The sequence below is a fragment of the Sander lucioperca genome, chromosome 13 (genome assembly GCF_008315115.2).
Source record: "Sander lucioperca isolate FBNREF2018 chromosome 13, SLUC_FBN_1.2, whole genome shotgun sequence".
Taxonomy (NCBI): domain Eukaryota; kingdom Metazoa; phylum Chordata; class Actinopteri; order Perciformes; family Percidae; genus Sander; species Sander lucioperca.
Window position 1 is genome coordinate 14107406 of NC_050185.1, and position 18040 is coordinate 14125445.

The 18040-nt window shown below is 41.3% G+C and overlaps 3 protein-coding genes across 4 annotated transcripts; all 3 read left to right on the forward strand.

Annotated features, from left to right (window-relative positions):
- The first annotated feature begins 3037 nt into the window (after positions 1-3037).
- Positions 3038-6021, forward strand: LOC116064935. 2 transcript variants are annotated; one of them, XM_036009058.1, is made up of 6 exons: positions 3038-3453; positions 3623-3761; positions 3918-4086; positions 4240-4313; positions 5302-5532; positions 5658-6021. In XM_036009058.1, the coding sequence occupies exons 1-6, from the start codon at positions 3413-3415 to the stop codon at positions 5700-5702; spliced, it is 699 nt and encodes a 232-aa protein (XP_035864951.1). In that variant the 5' UTR covers positions 3038-3412; the 3' UTR covers positions 5703-6021. The 2 variants fall into 2 exon arrangements, with proteins under 2 accessions (XP_035864951.1, XP_031176192.1); XM_031320332.2 differs by having other exon boundaries at positions 3039-3453; positions 3623-3746.
- An 801-nt stretch (positions 6022-6822) lies between these two features.
- On the forward strand, positions 6823-9361 carry LOC116064703 (F-box only protein 39). The gene is made up of 6 exons (XM_031319887.2): positions 6823-7455; positions 7584-7755; positions 7921-8208; positions 8549-8773; positions 8935-9111; positions 9200-9361. Exons 1-6 carry the CDS (start codon positions 6995-6997, stop codon positions 9323-9325), a joined length of 1449 nt encoding a protein of 482 aa, XP_031175747.1. The 5' UTR covers positions 6823-6994; the 3' UTR covers positions 9326-9361.
- A 1036-nt stretch (positions 9362-10397) lies between these two features.
- Positions 10398-18016, forward strand: slc25a1a (solute carrier family 25 member 1a). The gene is made up of 10 exons (XM_031320410.2): positions 10398-10756; positions 11282-11389; positions 11488-11587; positions 12192-12330; positions 12440-12524; positions 12714-12818; positions 14298-14413; positions 14487-14560; positions 14652-15639; positions 16970-18016. The coding sequence occupies exons 1-9, from the start codon at positions 10519-10521 to the stop codon at positions 14764-14766; spliced, it is 1080 nt and encodes a 359-aa protein (XP_031176270.1). The 5' UTR covers positions 10398-10518; the 3' UTR covers positions 14767-15639; positions 16970-18016.
- The last annotated feature ends 24 nt before the right edge of the window (positions 18017-18040 follow it).

The window sequence follows — 18040 nt, forward strand, 5'->3', positions numbered from 1 at the left end:
TAGATCACATTACACCCTTATAATCATTTATGTTTTGCCTGTTGGGTGCATATAATTTAAATGTATTTTCTTTCACAGGCACAAGATGTGGTATACATCCAGATCCTGGCACAAAAGAGTCTGACAGCAAAGCAATTCATCTGTAATGGCCCCAAGAAGCCCATGCATTTACAGAAGCAAAAATATGAGGGAAAATGTCAGCCATTAGTAGAGTGAATATTGAATTAATACAGCTATAAGACCTTCAAAATCTGATTAAATGATGATCATGAATTTCTACAGCAGTGGGACTTGGGCTCAACTATGCCAGCGTGATGTTAACTAAACAGAATTTACTATGCATATCTATGCATATAAAGTAGAGTTACACTAGTTTACACTGTAGTAATACAGACGTTTACACGCTGAGAGTGCAAAAAGACCAACAACACCAGCAAAAGTTCTGGTTATGCAAGAGTTGGTGCAATGAACAGACAAATGAAAGACCAAGTCGCCATTACTGATACAAAATGGGTCATAATAGGTTGCATGGCAACAAGCACTATCTTGTTTATGTTTTTTTTGTTCAGTAAATGGTGTATTTTATGCCCTGTTTTGATATTCTTTTCTGTTTCCTTGATCTTTCTGTATGTCTCTGCTCTGTGTTGGGTTGTGTAACATGATTATGCTGCTATTTTGGCCATTACTTTCTCAAAGAAAGATATTTTGAGATGATTCAGGTTAAACTGAGATTAAAAAAATAAGAAAACAAACTACAATGAACATGCCGCGCTTGGCCATCATACACTTCCTGGTGGTTTTTTATTATCAATTTAACTCTGTTGCTGTATTTTGATGTGATTTTACCTAATTCTGCAATGTTTTTGATGCACCTGTTTGAACACAAGATAATTTAGCCTTGTCAGAGCCCTGTTGGTTGCCTCATGTTGCTTTGAAAAATTCACGTCAAAGTGTCATGCCTATTTGGTAACTGAAGAAGAAATGCTGCTAATTGGTATTTAATCTGCAACTTGACCCATCTTTGTTGCACTGTTTGAAGTGATTAAATTACTTCAGAGTTATAGACCTTCAAGACATGCCAGGATGCTTTTTCTGACCCAGTGAACTTTAGTCCAATACATATTTTCACAAATCATTATGTCTCTTGATTTGCTTAATAAAACTATGATATTTGATTCTTGCACTCTAAATTCAGGTTCTGTCACGGTTTGATTTAATTGTTTAACGTGTACTGTACATTACTAAGCTTTAACAGCTTGCGACTTGTGGTTTCTCATTTTGAAATTTTGGTCAGCTTTTCAAGACCTGAGGATATAAAAGCAGCTGTTAGAGTCAAGGTCTACAATTTTAAAAGTATCCAAGAAAAACATGAGATATGGCAAACACCTACAAATTGTTACCTCTGGGCCAGAATATAGGTTTCATATTAGTATCACAAAATGACTTAAAATGCTATCAAATCTAGAAACACCTCAGAAAACATCACTTTGAATCATGCACAGCAAATTGTATGCCTTGCATCTGTACTGTACATGACACTAGGTTGTTTTGCAAGTAAGTTGCTGAAACATGAATGACTATCTTCTTAAGATATGAAAGCTGCTCAAACAGTCAAGAACTTTCCCATAATCTGATCCATGTCATCGTGGCTCTCTCCTCCCCATGTTTGTTAAATGTGTTGTCTGTTAAACTACCATTGTTGAACATTATTTTTTGCCACATAATATGCCTCATCAACCACACTTTCATCAGCCATTAGGACAACAGAGGTAGAGCTGCAACGGCCTCTGTCCCTTGAAGCCGCATCATTTGTTTATGATCTCTGCAACCCTTGTGCTTTTGCTCTCTCCTTTCATCTCTCCCCATCTTCTCCTTTTTTCCTTTATTATCCATGCCCTCCGACTCCTCCTTAATGCTCCCTAACACCCAATCTTCCTCTCCTTTTCTTCTTTATCCTCTCTCCATTTCTTGTTTTGTATGCAAGCCCCAAGGGAGAGAAATGGGTGAAAAGCACTCTCTCTGCACCACTGTCACAAAAGACTGGTGAGTCATCGCCACTTATGTTCCTGTCCCCCTCCTCCCACAAAAACACACACACATATACAAGAAAAACATTCAAATTACCCCTTACCTGCTGTGCACTTACAGGAAGACACATACAGAAACACATACGTGTCACACAACACACACACACACACACACACACACACACACACACACACACACACACACACACACACACACACACACACACAACACATACACACACACACACACACACACACACACACACACAACACATACACACACACACACACACACACACACACACACACACACACACACACACACACACACACACACACACACACACACACACACAAGCTCTTTAAAACCCTGAAATAAAAACTTTTAGTTGATAATTGTTTTTGAAAATGGCATTCATTCATATCTTACAGGCTAATGTGAAGTTTCTATAGTGTAAACTTGTGTCAATGAAGAAGTTAACACGCAGGAATGCAGAGCTAAATAAAGAGGTGCTCATGCAAGAGAATCTCCTGGACTATAAGGGAGACTAAATGAAATGGACAAAATGAACAAAAGACAGAGAAAAAGAGAGAAAGACAGAAATGCCTTGGGGTAGTGATGTGGCTTTAGTTTGTTTGTCCGCCAACAGTTTAAGAGCGGCAAAGCAAATGCTCTTCCTCCATCTGCTGGAGGAATAAGTCACTTACAATGTTGCAGTCACGTTGCTGTTGTGTGCACAAGATGGCAGTCATTTGAACACAATGGACAGAATGACACATACTGAGCTGCAGATGATAAAGATAATTTGAGACATTTTTATTTTGTCCGTTTTTTTACAAGGCTATCTACAGTCTACAGTGATGGCACAGATCCTTTACTTAAGTAAAAGTAAGTGTGAAATACTCTGTAGTAAATATCTTAAATTGCAAATTAAGATTAAGACATTTTCTTGTATCAAAATAAATATATTTTACTGTGATGTTGAAAATAATTCTCTTTATCAATATCGGTATATTCTAGGAGTATGAGTGCTATGCTGTATGGAGTTGTCAGACATTTTATAGGTTTCAAATTTGCAGAATGTGTATTTAGTGTTGGTATTAGCAGGCTTACTTATGTCAAAGCAGACTCCACACACAGCAGAGACATCAGAGTGCTCACCTGATTACTCTTTACAGAAACCTGCTTGTGAACTATTCAGACACATCAAATATTAAAAGCCTGGAGTTTCCGTTTCACACACAGAGAGGGAGGGGAGACGGCATAGAGGCGGACAGACAGGAGGACAAACAGGGGCAGTGGAAGAGAGGGAAAAGTCAAAGAACGGTGGAATTAAGAGGAAATAACACATCAGGCACCCTGGGAGGGAGACACATGAACAGGGATGGAGGAAGAAAGGGAGGAACAGGCAGAGAGCACCCAGAGGTAAGGAAAGGAGAGAGTGAATGTTTTGCCTAAACAGGTGCTCGCCTTGAGTGTAACAGTAGAAGCTGCGCTAGTGTAATCAGCTGAAGATTGATTGGCTGATAACCTTCTAGTCAGGCGGTTAGGAGGGCATGTTTTTTAATTCTGCTGCTTCTCTCTCAAACCTCAGTGGGACGACTTCTACCCAGGTTGACACACCGACTCAGAGCTGCAGTGAGGAGAACAGAGAGCCCCAAAACTTCCAGGAACCGGAGGAGAACGACCAGGCCGAGAGTTCAGCTTGTGATGGAGAGGTAGAGCCCAGTCAGGTCAGATTTGACAGGACAAAATTCACACTACACCAGCTCATGATTGTTATTATTCACCCTCAGAGTAAATTTAACTCAAATAAATTGGTAATCAGGGGAAATCAACACAATTCTTTACTCAAAGTGTTTGTCCCTTGGTTGGTGTGAATGATGAAGGTCGGGGGGGAGGATCTATGTATCAGTGACGCAGAGACCTTACCACAGGAGACTCTCCTAGCCACAAACACACAGGACGATGCTGACTGCCACCCATTGTCCCCCCTGCCAACAGAGGAAGAGTTGACTCCCCCTTCAGTGTCATCTCATCCCTCCAACAAAACACAGAGTAAGCGCACACACGTATGCACGAAAGGACGCATGCAGGTGTGCACACACACACACACACACACACACACACACACACACACACACACACACACACACACACACACACTGAACAGAACCGTGGTGTAGTACCTTTGTGTTTGTGTTCTCGCAGATCGCCCATCTGAACCCTGCTGGTATTGCCTGAAGTCTCTTGACTCAGAGTATCGTCCTGAAACTCCTGAACAGGTTTTAACATTTCTTACTAAACACATTATTTCACTGTGTGACAGTGCTGATCAGATACATTGAGAAGTGGAAAAGCTTTTTTTTTTTTTTTTTTTTTAGAATAGCTGTGTAATTTCACAAAAACAAAATTAATGGACAACCTCTTTAACTTTGTGCAATCATTGGTGCAAAGAAAAGTTGCCATATAAAGCAGCCTGATCTTACAGGGAATCCATATCTTCTTTATGGAAATAAATCTTTGTGCTTTTTCTGTGAACTACTGAGATCAGAGGAAATATAGTTTGTGTGGTTAAAAATATTAAAACATTCATTCATATTAATTCATAGTACCAAAAGAAAAGGGTTGTCATAATTTTGTAGGATGTGTATCAACTGGCATTACAATGCTCAAAAAAGGCCCAGTGAGAAGAACATGTTAAACAAATATACAAAGTGTACAATATAAAGTTTGTATGGAATAAATTAATCTTATTTTAGACATGTGCACACCGCATGTGGCTGACATATATTATGCACAAGTTCATACATTTATCTATCAAAGGTCATTTTTCCATATGTTATTGCTTTTGATTCTAACATTACACTAAAGTCAAATAATTTGCTTAACAACCCTCTATTATTTATCAAGCTGCTTAATAATTTAAAGAAGTCAATAACTTCAAGAAGAGAAATCTGACTCTGAGGGTGTGTATCAATACTTAAATTCATGAGTAACATTTTTTGGGAGTTGGCCCATTGAGACTAAGTTATATTGAGTCTGTGGGTTGGTAGAACTGCTTGATGTAGTTTTATCATGCTGTTATGAGTTCAGTACATCACAGTAAAATCTGCATTGTTTATCCATTCAGTTTCTGTTGAGCAGCTCCAGGATTTGAAATCACTACAGTTTGCCTCTTTGCTGTTAAACACTCAAATTCACCTCCGAAAACTGACTTGTAAAATATGTTGTACAATCCTGTTTTGTGCTGTGTTGCTGTTGGTGTTGCAGGAAGACTCGGATCCTTTGTCACCGTCGCCCTCTAGTGGCCAGAAAGTGAGCTACCAGACAGACCCTCGACCTCACTTTGGCGTAGCTTGGTCCTCCCACTCCACATGCCGCCCCCTGTGGGGCAGTGAGGGTCCCGGCTGGGGGCAAAGGAACCAGGAAGTGCCTGATCAGACACACACCTGCCCCCATTGCCATCTGGGGCTGCCCCCTGACACACTGCGCTGGCATGAGGTTGGCACAGACACTTGTAAACACACACAGACATAGAGTCGCTCACAGTCTCCACCAAACATACCACAGATTATGTCACTCTGTTTACCAGAGAGCCTCTGACTGTTTTCTTTATCTCTGCACAGGCTAAGTGTTTCCTGTTTGAAGAGCAGAGGGACTCAAAGAAATAAATGGAGTCATCATCAGTGAAAAATGTTGCTTTTACTTAAAACAAAGCTGTTTACTTTCTGTATTAATGCTCTCAGGAAATACTAATAACTAATTGTTATGTGCAATATCTGCCTAATCTTGTAAACAACTCTCTGTTTACACCTAAGTTTAGCCATGTCGATTCCTTATTTCATTTTGAGTTCATCTTTAGTTTCTGTGATATTTTTAATATTGTGTTAATACAAATAAACTGTGTGGACAAAATCAGTCTGATTGTCTGATGTAGGCCTCTCTTTGCAAAAAACAGAGAACAGAGAGAGAGAGAGAGGAACATGATTAAACGCACGTATGCACACAAACAGACAGACAGACAGACAGACAGACAGACAGACACACACACACACACACACACACACACACACACACTGCAATGTGTCATTAACCGTAGCTCTCAAATACATTTAAAAAACTGTCCAAACACAAGTCCTCAAAACCCCATATACAGTTATTTATGAATTGACACATTTCTTTTAAGACTTTTAGCAAAGCTACCATCAGAAACGTGTTTCTATAAAAGGGCTTATATGTGATACATTTATTAATAGTTAATAAGTCATTTACAAATGTTTGAAGATTCATTATGAGCCATGATAAAGAACACATTTAGGGTTGCCAGGTTTAGAAACCCCCTTTAGCAGGTGTTCTTCCTATCATTTAGGTAGAATGCAGCTATAAATGTTGGCAATCCAATAATAAATCATTAATATCTGTGGTTATAAATCTTAATAAGTTAACGTGTTGTTTTTGTAACCTCTGCTTTTGCTTCCTATTCTTTTTGAAAAATATTGTACATGTCCACTCTCTTATTTGACTCTGTACCTAGCCGGGTATGTTTGTGCAAAACTAAAGAAAGAAAGAAAGAAGTGGTCAACCAATCCATCCAGTCAAATGGATTTTTTTTATTAAAATAAATGTTTTTTATGTGTTAATTCATTTTTTTTTTTAAGTTTTATGTTTGCAAACCAGCGTGACTTGAACTTCCCCTTAAGGTTCTAAGTATTTTGAAAAAAACTGAATGGAGACCTGAACTAATAATTGATTTATTGTGATGTCACAATAGAACCCTAACGTTCTGTAGTATATTCTTCCACAGTGTTCCATTCACTGCTTGTAGCATCAGGCAATCTCTCTGTCTCCCATATCTTACCGAGTACCAGTTTTCACATTTCAGAATTTTGTGACTTTTTCCTAAATCTAAAGAGGGATTAGCCTCTACTATAGAATATTGTGTGCCAAAATCATAGAAACAAAAATGGATGAGGAGTTTCTCTCATTGCAAAACAGAGAAGACAGCACTCTGAAGGAGGGCTTTGGTGGAGAAGAGGACGGAAAAGAAGAGATGGGACAAGTGCTCAGTGTTGCAGGTCATGGGTGTAGCTCAGAGAGGGTGAGCGGTTGGGGGTCACTTCCTGATGTGTGCTTGCAGCACGTGTTCAGGTTTCTCACTGACCGTAATCGCAGTAATGCAGACCTGGTTTGCCACCACTGGCACAATGTCATGCGTTCTCCCTCTCTCTGGCGCTCCCACTTCTTCCACTTCAATGGTCGGCTGTCCAAATACAGGCAGTCTGAATACTGCTCTGCTGTGGCCTATGTCCGCTCTCTGGGAGTCTACCTGGAACAGCTGGAGGTGTGTGTGTGTCCTCCACGCAGGTCCTTAGTAGCCCGGCGACTGGAGCAAGCTATCAGCGGGCTATTTTCTGAGCTTACTAGGTAAAGGAGTGTGTTTCCTTCAGGCCCATCCAAACATAATTTTGGTTTTATACAATTCAACACCCCAATTGATCCCAATCCATCAGACTGTAACTGACAATTTCCTGATGATGATTTTGTCTCCACAGAGTAAATGCACCACTGAAGTCCCTCTCCCTCATGAGACTGGGGTTGGACCAGCCCTCCTGGACTTTAGAGCTCAGGAACTCTTTAGTAGACTGCCTGATTCTCTTCCTCCGCAGAGGGGCCTCAAGGCTTACCTCTGTTTGTCTGGGTGAGATGCGAATCTGCATGAATCAGGTGACTACAACACCAGTCCAAAGATAATGTTTCAGTAGATATATCACTGTGGCAGGGGTTTCCCCAAAGTGCTAGGGGAAATCAAAGAAATAAGTCAGACCTCATAATCTGAGGGCATTTAAAAAAAATGTGATCCGTTTCTGATTCCTGATCCTTTAACCATAGGGTCTGGAGGTGCTTTCTGTCCTGGCACATTCACAGATGTGCTACTACCCCCGGTGCTCTTCTTTGGACTTGAGGGGATTCTTTTCTGGTGAACTGCAAGTCCACCATAACTCTGATGTGCCCCGCATCCTGCGCTACCTGCAAGGACTCACCGACCTGAGCCTGAGTTACTCCTGCTTGTCAGATGAGCTGCTAATGGCATTCCAGCACAGACAGCGAGGATGGAGAGATGTCACCTACTTGCAAACATTTTCACTGCACTGTACTTTGAATGAGCCCCATGAACAGGTAAGCATGACATACATAGATCACATTACTTGCTTATTTGCCAAGTGAGAAATAGCAGCCATTGATCCAGTGGACTATCCCCAATTAAAATTGCCTAACTGCATATGTAGATGGCCAAAGTGTGATACTGACACTGAAGGCTATTATTGAAAAATGATAGACGTCAGCTTTGGAGAGCTGAGTGTAAGGACACACACAAGTGAAATGTTCCTCTTGGCAACATAATAGTGTAGGTGCTGTGAGATAAGAAGTCCTGGGTGTGAAAAAAAGAAGAAAAAATTAAATACCACTGGGGAAAATGAATCTCCCCTCCTTTGTTTATTTCTGTCTCTCTGTCAAGGTAGTGTGTGGTTACTCATGGGCAACTTTGGCATCAAGCTGCCCGGGCCTGAAAGTCAAGCTTACAGTGGACCAAATCATCAACACTGACAGGCTCGCAGGGATACTGCTGCCTGAGATTCCCTTGACAGAATACTCCATGACAGCTTTCTACTCCCCCGATCAAAACTGGAGCACCCTGCCGCTCCTCTGTCGCATGCTGCCTCGGTACAGGCACAGTCTGCAGGTCAGGGTGCTGAGCTGGCAGCATTACAGAGTGCAAAGTGTAGAGAGATGGTGTTAAACTGAAAGAAGGGATAGTTAGAGAATAGCAATGAAGGGGTTTGGGGAAGTGGAAATGTGGGACATGAATGAGTTGTAGTTAACCTTTATCTCGTCTGTCTGTAGTATCTGAGCCTGGACCTGAGCAACTGCAGCGAATCCCTGGATGAGGAGCTGTTGGAGCTGGTTAAGGTGTGTGAGCGCCTGGAGCAGCTGAGAATCTGGGCTTTCTTGGAAATCAGCACTGTGCAGAGGCTGCTACACATCAGACTGACAAAAAAGAGCTTACTCAACAAGATCAGAGTGAGAAAAAGATACTAAAAGATACTGCTCAAATCTGGACATATACTGAGATGAGACTAATGCTCTTGTTTATCATTATGTCTTCCAGGTGAGAGTCTACTCAATAAATGACGAAACTGAAGAGCAGCAAGACCAGCTGAAGGAATTATTATCTTCGTACCTGCATCTCGCTCCTGAACTGGACTTTTTCGCTAAAGTCTGTCCCTTTGTATGATCACACATAAATAAATAAAATTAATGAAGCATTAAATTCATCTGTTTTTCAAATCAATTACCCAAAATGAAGAATAATAATTTATTGTAGTTTGGAGTTTTGCCACTGACTGGCTCTCTGTTTTTCTCAGGGGGGTGGGGGCTGTGGGTGGAAACACTGACCTAGTTTCATTGTAAAGGGTGGGGGGAGGCAGTGTGTGTCTGTGCTCTGGCATGGCGAGAGCACTATTTAAGGGAACAAGGATTAAGAGGCTGTAGCAATGTACCAAACTCTGGTTCAATACTTTTTTAATCTTATTCATTTGATTTCTTCTAATTCATATTATTATTACAGTATTCCATTGCTCTTAGAGTATAACTATTAGTGTTAGTCTCTGTATTATACCTCAATAGCTTTCTATTATTACATACATGATACACACACACACACACACACACACACACGCACACGCACACGCACACGCACACTACAGACTTCTGTAAATGTAGCCTATACACACATATTTAATTTCATTCTAATATTTTGGCACTTTGCAGTGTATTATTGGGTATTATCCCTGCACACTTTGTGTACATACATATAGTTGGCATATATGGTCCTAGTTGTGGGTCAGTCAATTTTCAGTTTTTATTATTATATTATTATTTGTGGCGTTTTGTTGTATTTTGTTTAATACCATACCTCCTTGAGTATCTTATTTTTTGTACTTGTGACTTGGCTTTACAACATAATGTCCTATTGGGATTGATAGAGTACCCTATCTATCTTGTGTGTATGTTAGACACCCTTTATATAGTAATATAAACCTTTATTAGATCATAGAAGGAAAAAAATATGATGAAAGGTATAATTTTAATATTATATTTAAGCAAAATTATATGATACTGGTTGGTAACTGTTGTGGATTATCATTGCATTTGACAGAGTCAGACTAGAAATTAGCCTCGGCACATCAACAAAACAGCAACCTCCACGTTATTGGTCGCCAAAAGTCAGGCAAAGTCATGTGATTGAGTAAAGACATTTTGCAGCCAATGGCCCGCCCGATCGCCCGACCGCTATTTGAATATTAATGCTCCTCACCCTCCACGCCGGCAGTGGTGCACCTTCCTGTGTTGTTGTTGTCTGACATATTGTCCGAGTGGGACCATCGCCACAGTGGAAGATTTCTATAACCTGCCCCAAAGACCAAAATGTCGTCCCTATTGAAGCCGTTTTCTGTGTGTGAGGGACCGTGCGATAGCTGCAGTGTGAGGAGAGGATGCCGGAGCTCAACTCCACATCAGCAGCCTCCATCTCAGCGTCTGGCCGCCGCGGCGGGGCTGGGCTTTTTGCTGGCCCACCAGCCGCCGTACGGGGCGAGGAGAAACCTCGCGGCTGCTGCAGTCGGGGGGAGGAAAATCACGCATCCTGGAAAGGCCATCCTTGCAGGTTGATTTTGCAACGCAAATATTCATTCAGCCCGCAGATTTCCCCCCTCATAGTCGCCTATTGCTTTCTGCACAGCTCAGTCTAATCTCAGTCTGTCGCAATTAAGGCTGTCTATGCAGAACTGGGTCAAAACGCACTCAGCCAGTAGTGATGCTATAGTAGTCGCATGTGTCTGTTGTGTGTTTATTTAAATGCTCAAATTTGATTTCTTTGCATTCATATATAAACATCTCTAAATATGCTAAACGGTTTATGCTGCATATTGAATAGAAGCAGATCTACATTGAGTAGCCCTCAGCTAATCTTTCCAACTCAATGCAGGCCCTGCTGTTTAATCACACCACATTAGCATTTAATTAAAACACAAAGAGGTGAAAGATGTAGAAACACCACTCTGCAATTGATCCATCCCGTTTTTAATACGAAAATAGAAACGCTAGTGAGTTCCTCCTGCTCCCAGACTATTCAAGAACAATTCTGCACAGTGAGTCAACAAATCCTGTGTTTCTATCCTTTCTCACTCAGGTGGCATTGCAGGAGGAATAGAGATCTGTATCACCTTCCCCACAGAGTATGTCAAGACCCAGCTGCAGCTAGATGAGAGAGCCAACCCACCACGATACAGAGGGATCGGTAGGTCACTGGGACATGTATGACTGCTGCCTGACTGCAGGTTTGTGTGCTAAGCTTCTGCTGGGTTACTCACTCCTGGATGCAATGTGTGTGTGCAGGCGACTGTGTGAAGTTGACTGTGCAAGATCACGGGCTCAGAGGGCTGTATCGAGGTCTCAGCTCCCTGCTCTATGGATCAATACCCAAGTCTGCAGTGAGGTGAAGATGCACACATGATATATAGTAGTTTTTACTTCACAGATTCAATGTTAAAAAATACATAAAAGCTTGATAAATTAGATGGAGCTGCAATTTGTCTCTGGCATCGTTTTGCTTTATAGCATCACAGATAGGCAGGGTGGTAAACTGGAAATTAATTCAACAGTCAACTGATGTAAAAGCTGTTCACTGTGATTCAGCATGTCTTTGTACTTATGTTAAAGGTGGCCAAATTTGTAGGGCTGCAACTAATTAGTATTTTATTATCGATTTATTAATCTCATCAAATGTCTTGTTTTGTACTTGTAAAAGCAGCTAATTCTCACATTTGAGAACATGGAACCATCAAATGTTTGCTATTTTTGCTTGAAAAAAATCAAACGTCAATCAACTAACCAATTAATCAATTATACTACTTCTACTTACAAACTTACTGGAGTTGGTATTCTGATACTACCGTTGAGTCAGTTGTTTGTGGAGTAAGAAAACTTCTAATTTGGTCTTGAACAAATTGCTTACGGTGTAGTCCATCACACAAATGTTACTCTATTGTTTATTTTGACCCTTGTTATTCTCGAATGTTTCACCTTCCCATCTTTCACAGGTTTGGCACGTTTGAAATTCTCAGCAACCCAATGCGAGACGCCACAGGTCGGCTAGACAACACGCGGAGCCTCTTGTGTGGTTTAGGAGCAGGTATAGCGGAGGCCATCATGGTCGTCTGCCCCATGGAGACACTCAAGGTTGGTGGAGCTGGATGCTGTTACACATTTCTTTGACTGTAGGAAGCTTTTATCAACAATGGTCGAATGAACAATGGACTGATGAGGTGGTTCTTCCCTCATCCTCCAGGTGAAGTTGATCCATGACCAGTGTTCGCTCAGACCTCGCTACAGAGGCTTCTTTCACGGAGTCAGTGAGATTATCAGAGAACAGGGTAAGAGAGCAGGGGGGGCTCAACATGGAATAAGTGGCTCTCACACAGTTTGGAGTATTTGTTACATCTTTTGTTGTGCTGTCACTTTGGGTCTGCTCCATTTTGTTTGATAACCGAGTCTGTAACTACCAATAATCATATGTGTGGTTTGTGCTCCATAAAGATACTTAATCAGTTTGACTCATTTAGGCGTGAGGGGGACGTATCAAGGTCTGACGGCGACTGTGCTCAAACAAGGAACCAATCAGGCAATCCGATTCTATGTGATGAACGCGCTGCGCAATTGGTACAAAGGTAAGAAAGCCTACTGACTGCAAAACAAAATCCAATGGGCCTCATTCACCAATATCTTCCTAAGTTTTCTCTTAAATATGTTCTTAAGAAAGTCCCTAAGAAAAGTCTACGTCGGATTCATGATGTGTTCTTAAACAGCTGAATTGTTCGCACCTGTGTTCTTAGGATTGATGAATCTCACGTCTTCGTAATTGAAAGCGCGTGCCAGTTGTTCCTAATTAGCATAAGAAAACGCCCCGCAAATTCCCATACAAGGACATGACATTTCCTGTGCACCTCCTGGGAAGCGGGAGACTGCGTTCAAGAGATAATTGTCGGAGTCGCAGATGACTTGTACATTGCAGTGGTGGAGGAAGTACTGAATCTCAGTGAATCTTTAGTAAAAGTAGAAGATGTCCACTACCACAAACAAGGCCAGCTGGCTTTTAAAAAAAGTTCTTATCCTAACCAGCATAAAACGGAAATATGTTGTTAGAATCAGAATGCGGCTGGTTTTATTCATGGATGTATTTTAAGACGGTTTTATGTTCTTTAACCATGTAAGCAAATAAAGTGTGTGAAGCAGCGACAATGGGGAGGAGATGTGAAGAGGTCCAGCCAAATAAATAAGATATGAACGCGTCTTACGCAGCCTGGCGGAGAAGTAAATGACGCTGTGGAGAGAAATAGATGGCAACTATGATTTAAAAACGGAAATAATAAAAAACAAACATTTTCATTTTCACTTTTACCGGAGGCTGTATTACCGAGGGTCAGCGGCGCTGCGCCCGGGCTCTGGAGCACCGGAGCCGGCTTGGAAGACGATGAAGGATCGGCGGTGCCCCATATATATCTATGGCAACCAAACTTCACTGGTGAGACAAACGTGTGGCGGTCAGGAAGACGTTTTGGCAGGGGGAAAAACTGATCAGAGAATGTAACGGAACGTTGCAGAAATGTAGTGGAGTAAAAAGTATAGATAATTGCTGTACAATGTAACAAAGTAAAAACCACTCCATTTTGGCCCAATAAATAGCGCGATCAATCACCAATTAACGCAGGATTTAGTCAGTTTAATTGCTTATGTAAGCAGTGTTAGTGTTTCTTTGCATACTATGATTTTTTTTCTTCAACAAATGATCAGAATTACAGTACAATACTATCATTGTAAACAACTGTAGAATTAAATAAAATGCAGTAACCAATTATTTGGAGCAAATTGTCATCACTCAAATGTGCGTAAGAGTGCTCGAGTGTTCGTAGAATTCGTTCTTAGCTAAGAACAAATCCAAGATAAGAAAACATTAGTGAATGTCAGAATCTTCGTAAAAAGTGCGTAAGTGGGGTTTAAGAACACATTTCTTCGTAAGAACGGTTGGTGAATGAGGCCCAATGTCCCTGTTGTTGACCAGTCTTAGTCCTTTTTCTGTCCAATGGATTGATTCTCCTCCCATTTCCCTCCATTCCCCATGAATTCAACTTTTGGATTTGGCCTCTTAGGTGACGACCCAGGACGAGACATGCACCCAATTGTCACCGCGATGTTTGGAGCGACGGCGGGAGCAGCCAGTGTTTTTGGAAATACACCTCTGGATGTGGTAAAGACCAGGATGCAGGTAGGAAACACACCATGTGGTGATTTTATTACGGTCATCAGGATTGTCATTTTTAATACTCTGTTTTCTGTAGGGTTTGGACGCCCACCGCTACAAAAACACTGTGGACTGTGCCTTCCAGATCCTGAAGCATGAAGGACCACAGGCGTGAGTAACCATGATCCTGCTCCTGGTGCATGCTGTGTGCTGTTAGGTTTCACTACTATAGACAAACCGTCTAACCTCATCTTGTCCCCAGGTTCTACAAAGGAACAGTTCCTAGGCTTGGCCGCGTGTGCTTGGACGTGGCCATAGTCTTTGTCATCTATGAGGAGGTGGTCAAACTACTCAACAACGTGTGGAAGACCCAGTAGACTGGCCAGACGGCAACAGAGGTCCAGAGGGAAGCACAGACCAGTGCCTCATGCTACGCACAACTGAACACCTCTATTCTAGTTCATACTAGCTCTCTGCATTGCCCTGGGCAGATGGCACTTCATCATTACCAGCTTCCACTCTGTTACATAAAAATAAATGCAGGACGTATCCTTAAAAACGGTGATAAAAGAAAGGGAGGGAGAGGGGCTCAGTTTTGCATTTCTCCACTTTCTCTTTTGTGGTCACTTAGGAATTAAGAGGGATCATTTTATTTTGGACGACAGGAAAAGGCAAAGTCAAATGTTTCTTGAGTCTTATTACCAGAAAGTTTATTTAGAGAAGAAACACGCATATTATTATTATTATTATTATTGCCAAAGGTTCACAGTAGAGCGAGGAGAAGAAAAAATACTTGAGGTTAAGAAAGGGATATTACGTATGTCTAATGTTTTAGCTTTCAGTGACTGTTGTTATGGTACAGAGTTGTAGATTGAACACTTTGTACTGAAACCATAAACGTGTCTTTTGATTCACTGAGTACTTATATACTGAGCGAAGAACAGAGATGCTACTGGACAGAAACAAGTTCGCTGCAGTACTTTAAGATGTCTGTGCAGTACTTTTACACTTCTGTGTTGTAATTGCTTACCTGACTGTGCTTGTAATGTCGGCTCACTAAAACATTTGCGGTATTTCCTCGCTGTGTCTTGGTGATGAACTTTCGATTCTGTTCATTGTGCATTTCATGGCCTGCTGCTGAGTATGGCTGGATTGATCTTGATGTGGCATCTGTCCTGTTACTCGCCGACTGATAACAGGACTTGCAGGCTTATCAAGGCTACACAAACTGGTCTGGAGTCAGTAGCTATGTTTCCATCCACACGTTTTTATCCGAATTAAGTGATATCGAATGAAAAATGCCTTATGGAAACATTAAAATTTGATTGAATTTCATGAATATCGACTCAAAGGAAATACGTTCGGTCTCATCGGATTTTATCTTGATCGATATACGGCTTATGTGATAAACGCTGATGGAAACGTTATTTGTCGAATAAATAATGAATTGCGATTAAGTTTTAGGTCATTTTATGGTTGCAACCCGCCACAAAACAAAGAAGAAGTTTTAGTTAATTTCCGCTCTGTTTGCACACATGGCAGGTGTCAACAAAGACAGATGGAAGTGGACGAACGAGGAGACGCACTACCGGGAGTGCCGACACAAATGTCCCTTATGATGCAACGATCGTCTACCACAGCCTGTAGTAAGATTGATGGCCAGCCCTTTCTATTCACAAAATCCCTGTAGCCTTCAGCAGGGGGTCTAATCGGGACGTGAGTCCCGTATATTGCGCCATACACCTGTGGCACAAGGTGCGCTCTGGAGTTACGCAGCGAGATATCATGCGCCTCATCCACTCCAGGTAGGTATATATACCTTCGCATCATCCTCGTTCGTATGGCATTGCACACGGCGTAAACACACTGGTGCACGGTGGTTTTGCTGACTCCAAACGTTTCGCCTACCACTCTGTACTCTGCGCATGGAGCCGGTTTGTAGAGCGCAATGGCGATACGCTTCTCGGTTGGAACCGGAGGGCGATAGCTTGTGACATCTGGGAAAAGGGACGGGCCAAAAGAATTACACAACAGGTCAAATGTTGTGTTGGTCATCCGAAAATGCTTCAACCAAAGGGTTTCCGTGAAGTGTCTCTGAACCACGACCTTCCAGAACAGTTTAGAGCGCTGTCGTTCCCGACCACAAGCCGCCTCCTTTGTCGGGCATTTACGTGCATCTGCATCTGCATCATCATAGCAATGTGTTGATAGCGTCGTTGTTTTCTTATTATAGCTTGATATGTCGCTATCAGCTGGCACATAAGCACTATTACAACTTGTGCAATATTGATCATTTGTTGGTAGATGGCATGATCCATTTTGTCTAGCAAAACTTTGTTCGCAAAAGTTAGCTTGAATGTTGTGCGATTCAGTGCGAAAATGAATGGAAACACCTTAAAATGTCTAAAATCAATTCGATATACCAATTTGATCGCAAAACAGCATGTGACGTCATTACGCACAGGTTTTTATTTGCTTTAAAGCCGTTTGGTGGAAACACACTTTCACCAGCTTTATTCGCATGACTTTTTTTTTTACCGAACTTCAGATAATTCGATTGACAAGTGGATGGAAACTTAGCTAGTGTGTAGTGTTACAACCTGATACAAGTAGTCATGAAGCACACATTGTAGAAAAAAAAAGCACTATCTTCACATGCAGTCTTAAGAGGAGATGAAAGTCGTTAATAGAAGTTAGTGAGCTCGTTATTACATTTTTAAACATCAGACTTACTGAGCGGTTCGGTAGGTGGTTGAGTTCTCTACAGCTGCATGTGAAGGCTTTCTTTTGAAATATTTGACCAGTAATGCTTTGTTCAGAACCTCAGTCAGTCTGCTATTTCCAAGCAGGTGCTGAAACGTAAGTGAATTTACTTCTACTCAAGATGAGATGACATGTCCGACTATGTAAGCCATATGACTTCAGTGCGCTTGAGCCTTGAGTGTTTTCTTGTGCTTATTGATTTATTTATCCAACAGACTGTCCTCTAGTCAGATATTATGTCACTTTGATATTCTTTGTTTACCTCAAGCTAACCTGCTTCACAAGCCTTTTGTATGCTAATGAAATTAGCAATCTTTGAATGCACTTATTCTTGTCTAATAAAGTGTTTACATGTAGAGCGACAACAAGGGAAAGGTAGATATTTCAGAGGCTTGATAACATAAGTGACTGGTATTTAAGCAAGGCTTGGTTTTGATGGACCTAGTTGCACCACACAAGCCTTTTACTCCTCTTTGCCAAACTACTTCAGTAGAATCTCCAATGTAGTATCCCTGATAGGAGCAAATCTTTATTACATTTTAAACCAAGAGCAACATAATATTGTTTAATCTTTACTGTTTTGTTTTCATTAACTAACGCACATTTTTACTGTATATAATCTTTGCGTTTACGCTTTGCTGCTTTTCATAAAAAGGCCAACAGCACGTGTACCTCATCGTACAGCATATCAGATTTGATCATTCACGTTTCAAAACATCCTGTTGTGCAGAATGAGGAAATTTTGTGGAATATGTTGGGAGGACGTCAGAAAAAATTTATGACTTACGTGATCAGATGTGGAAACCTCTGGAAAAAAATGATTTAGACAAAACATGGTTTCAATAAAATGATTGATAAACCCAATCTGTGTGACTGTGTGTTAAAAAT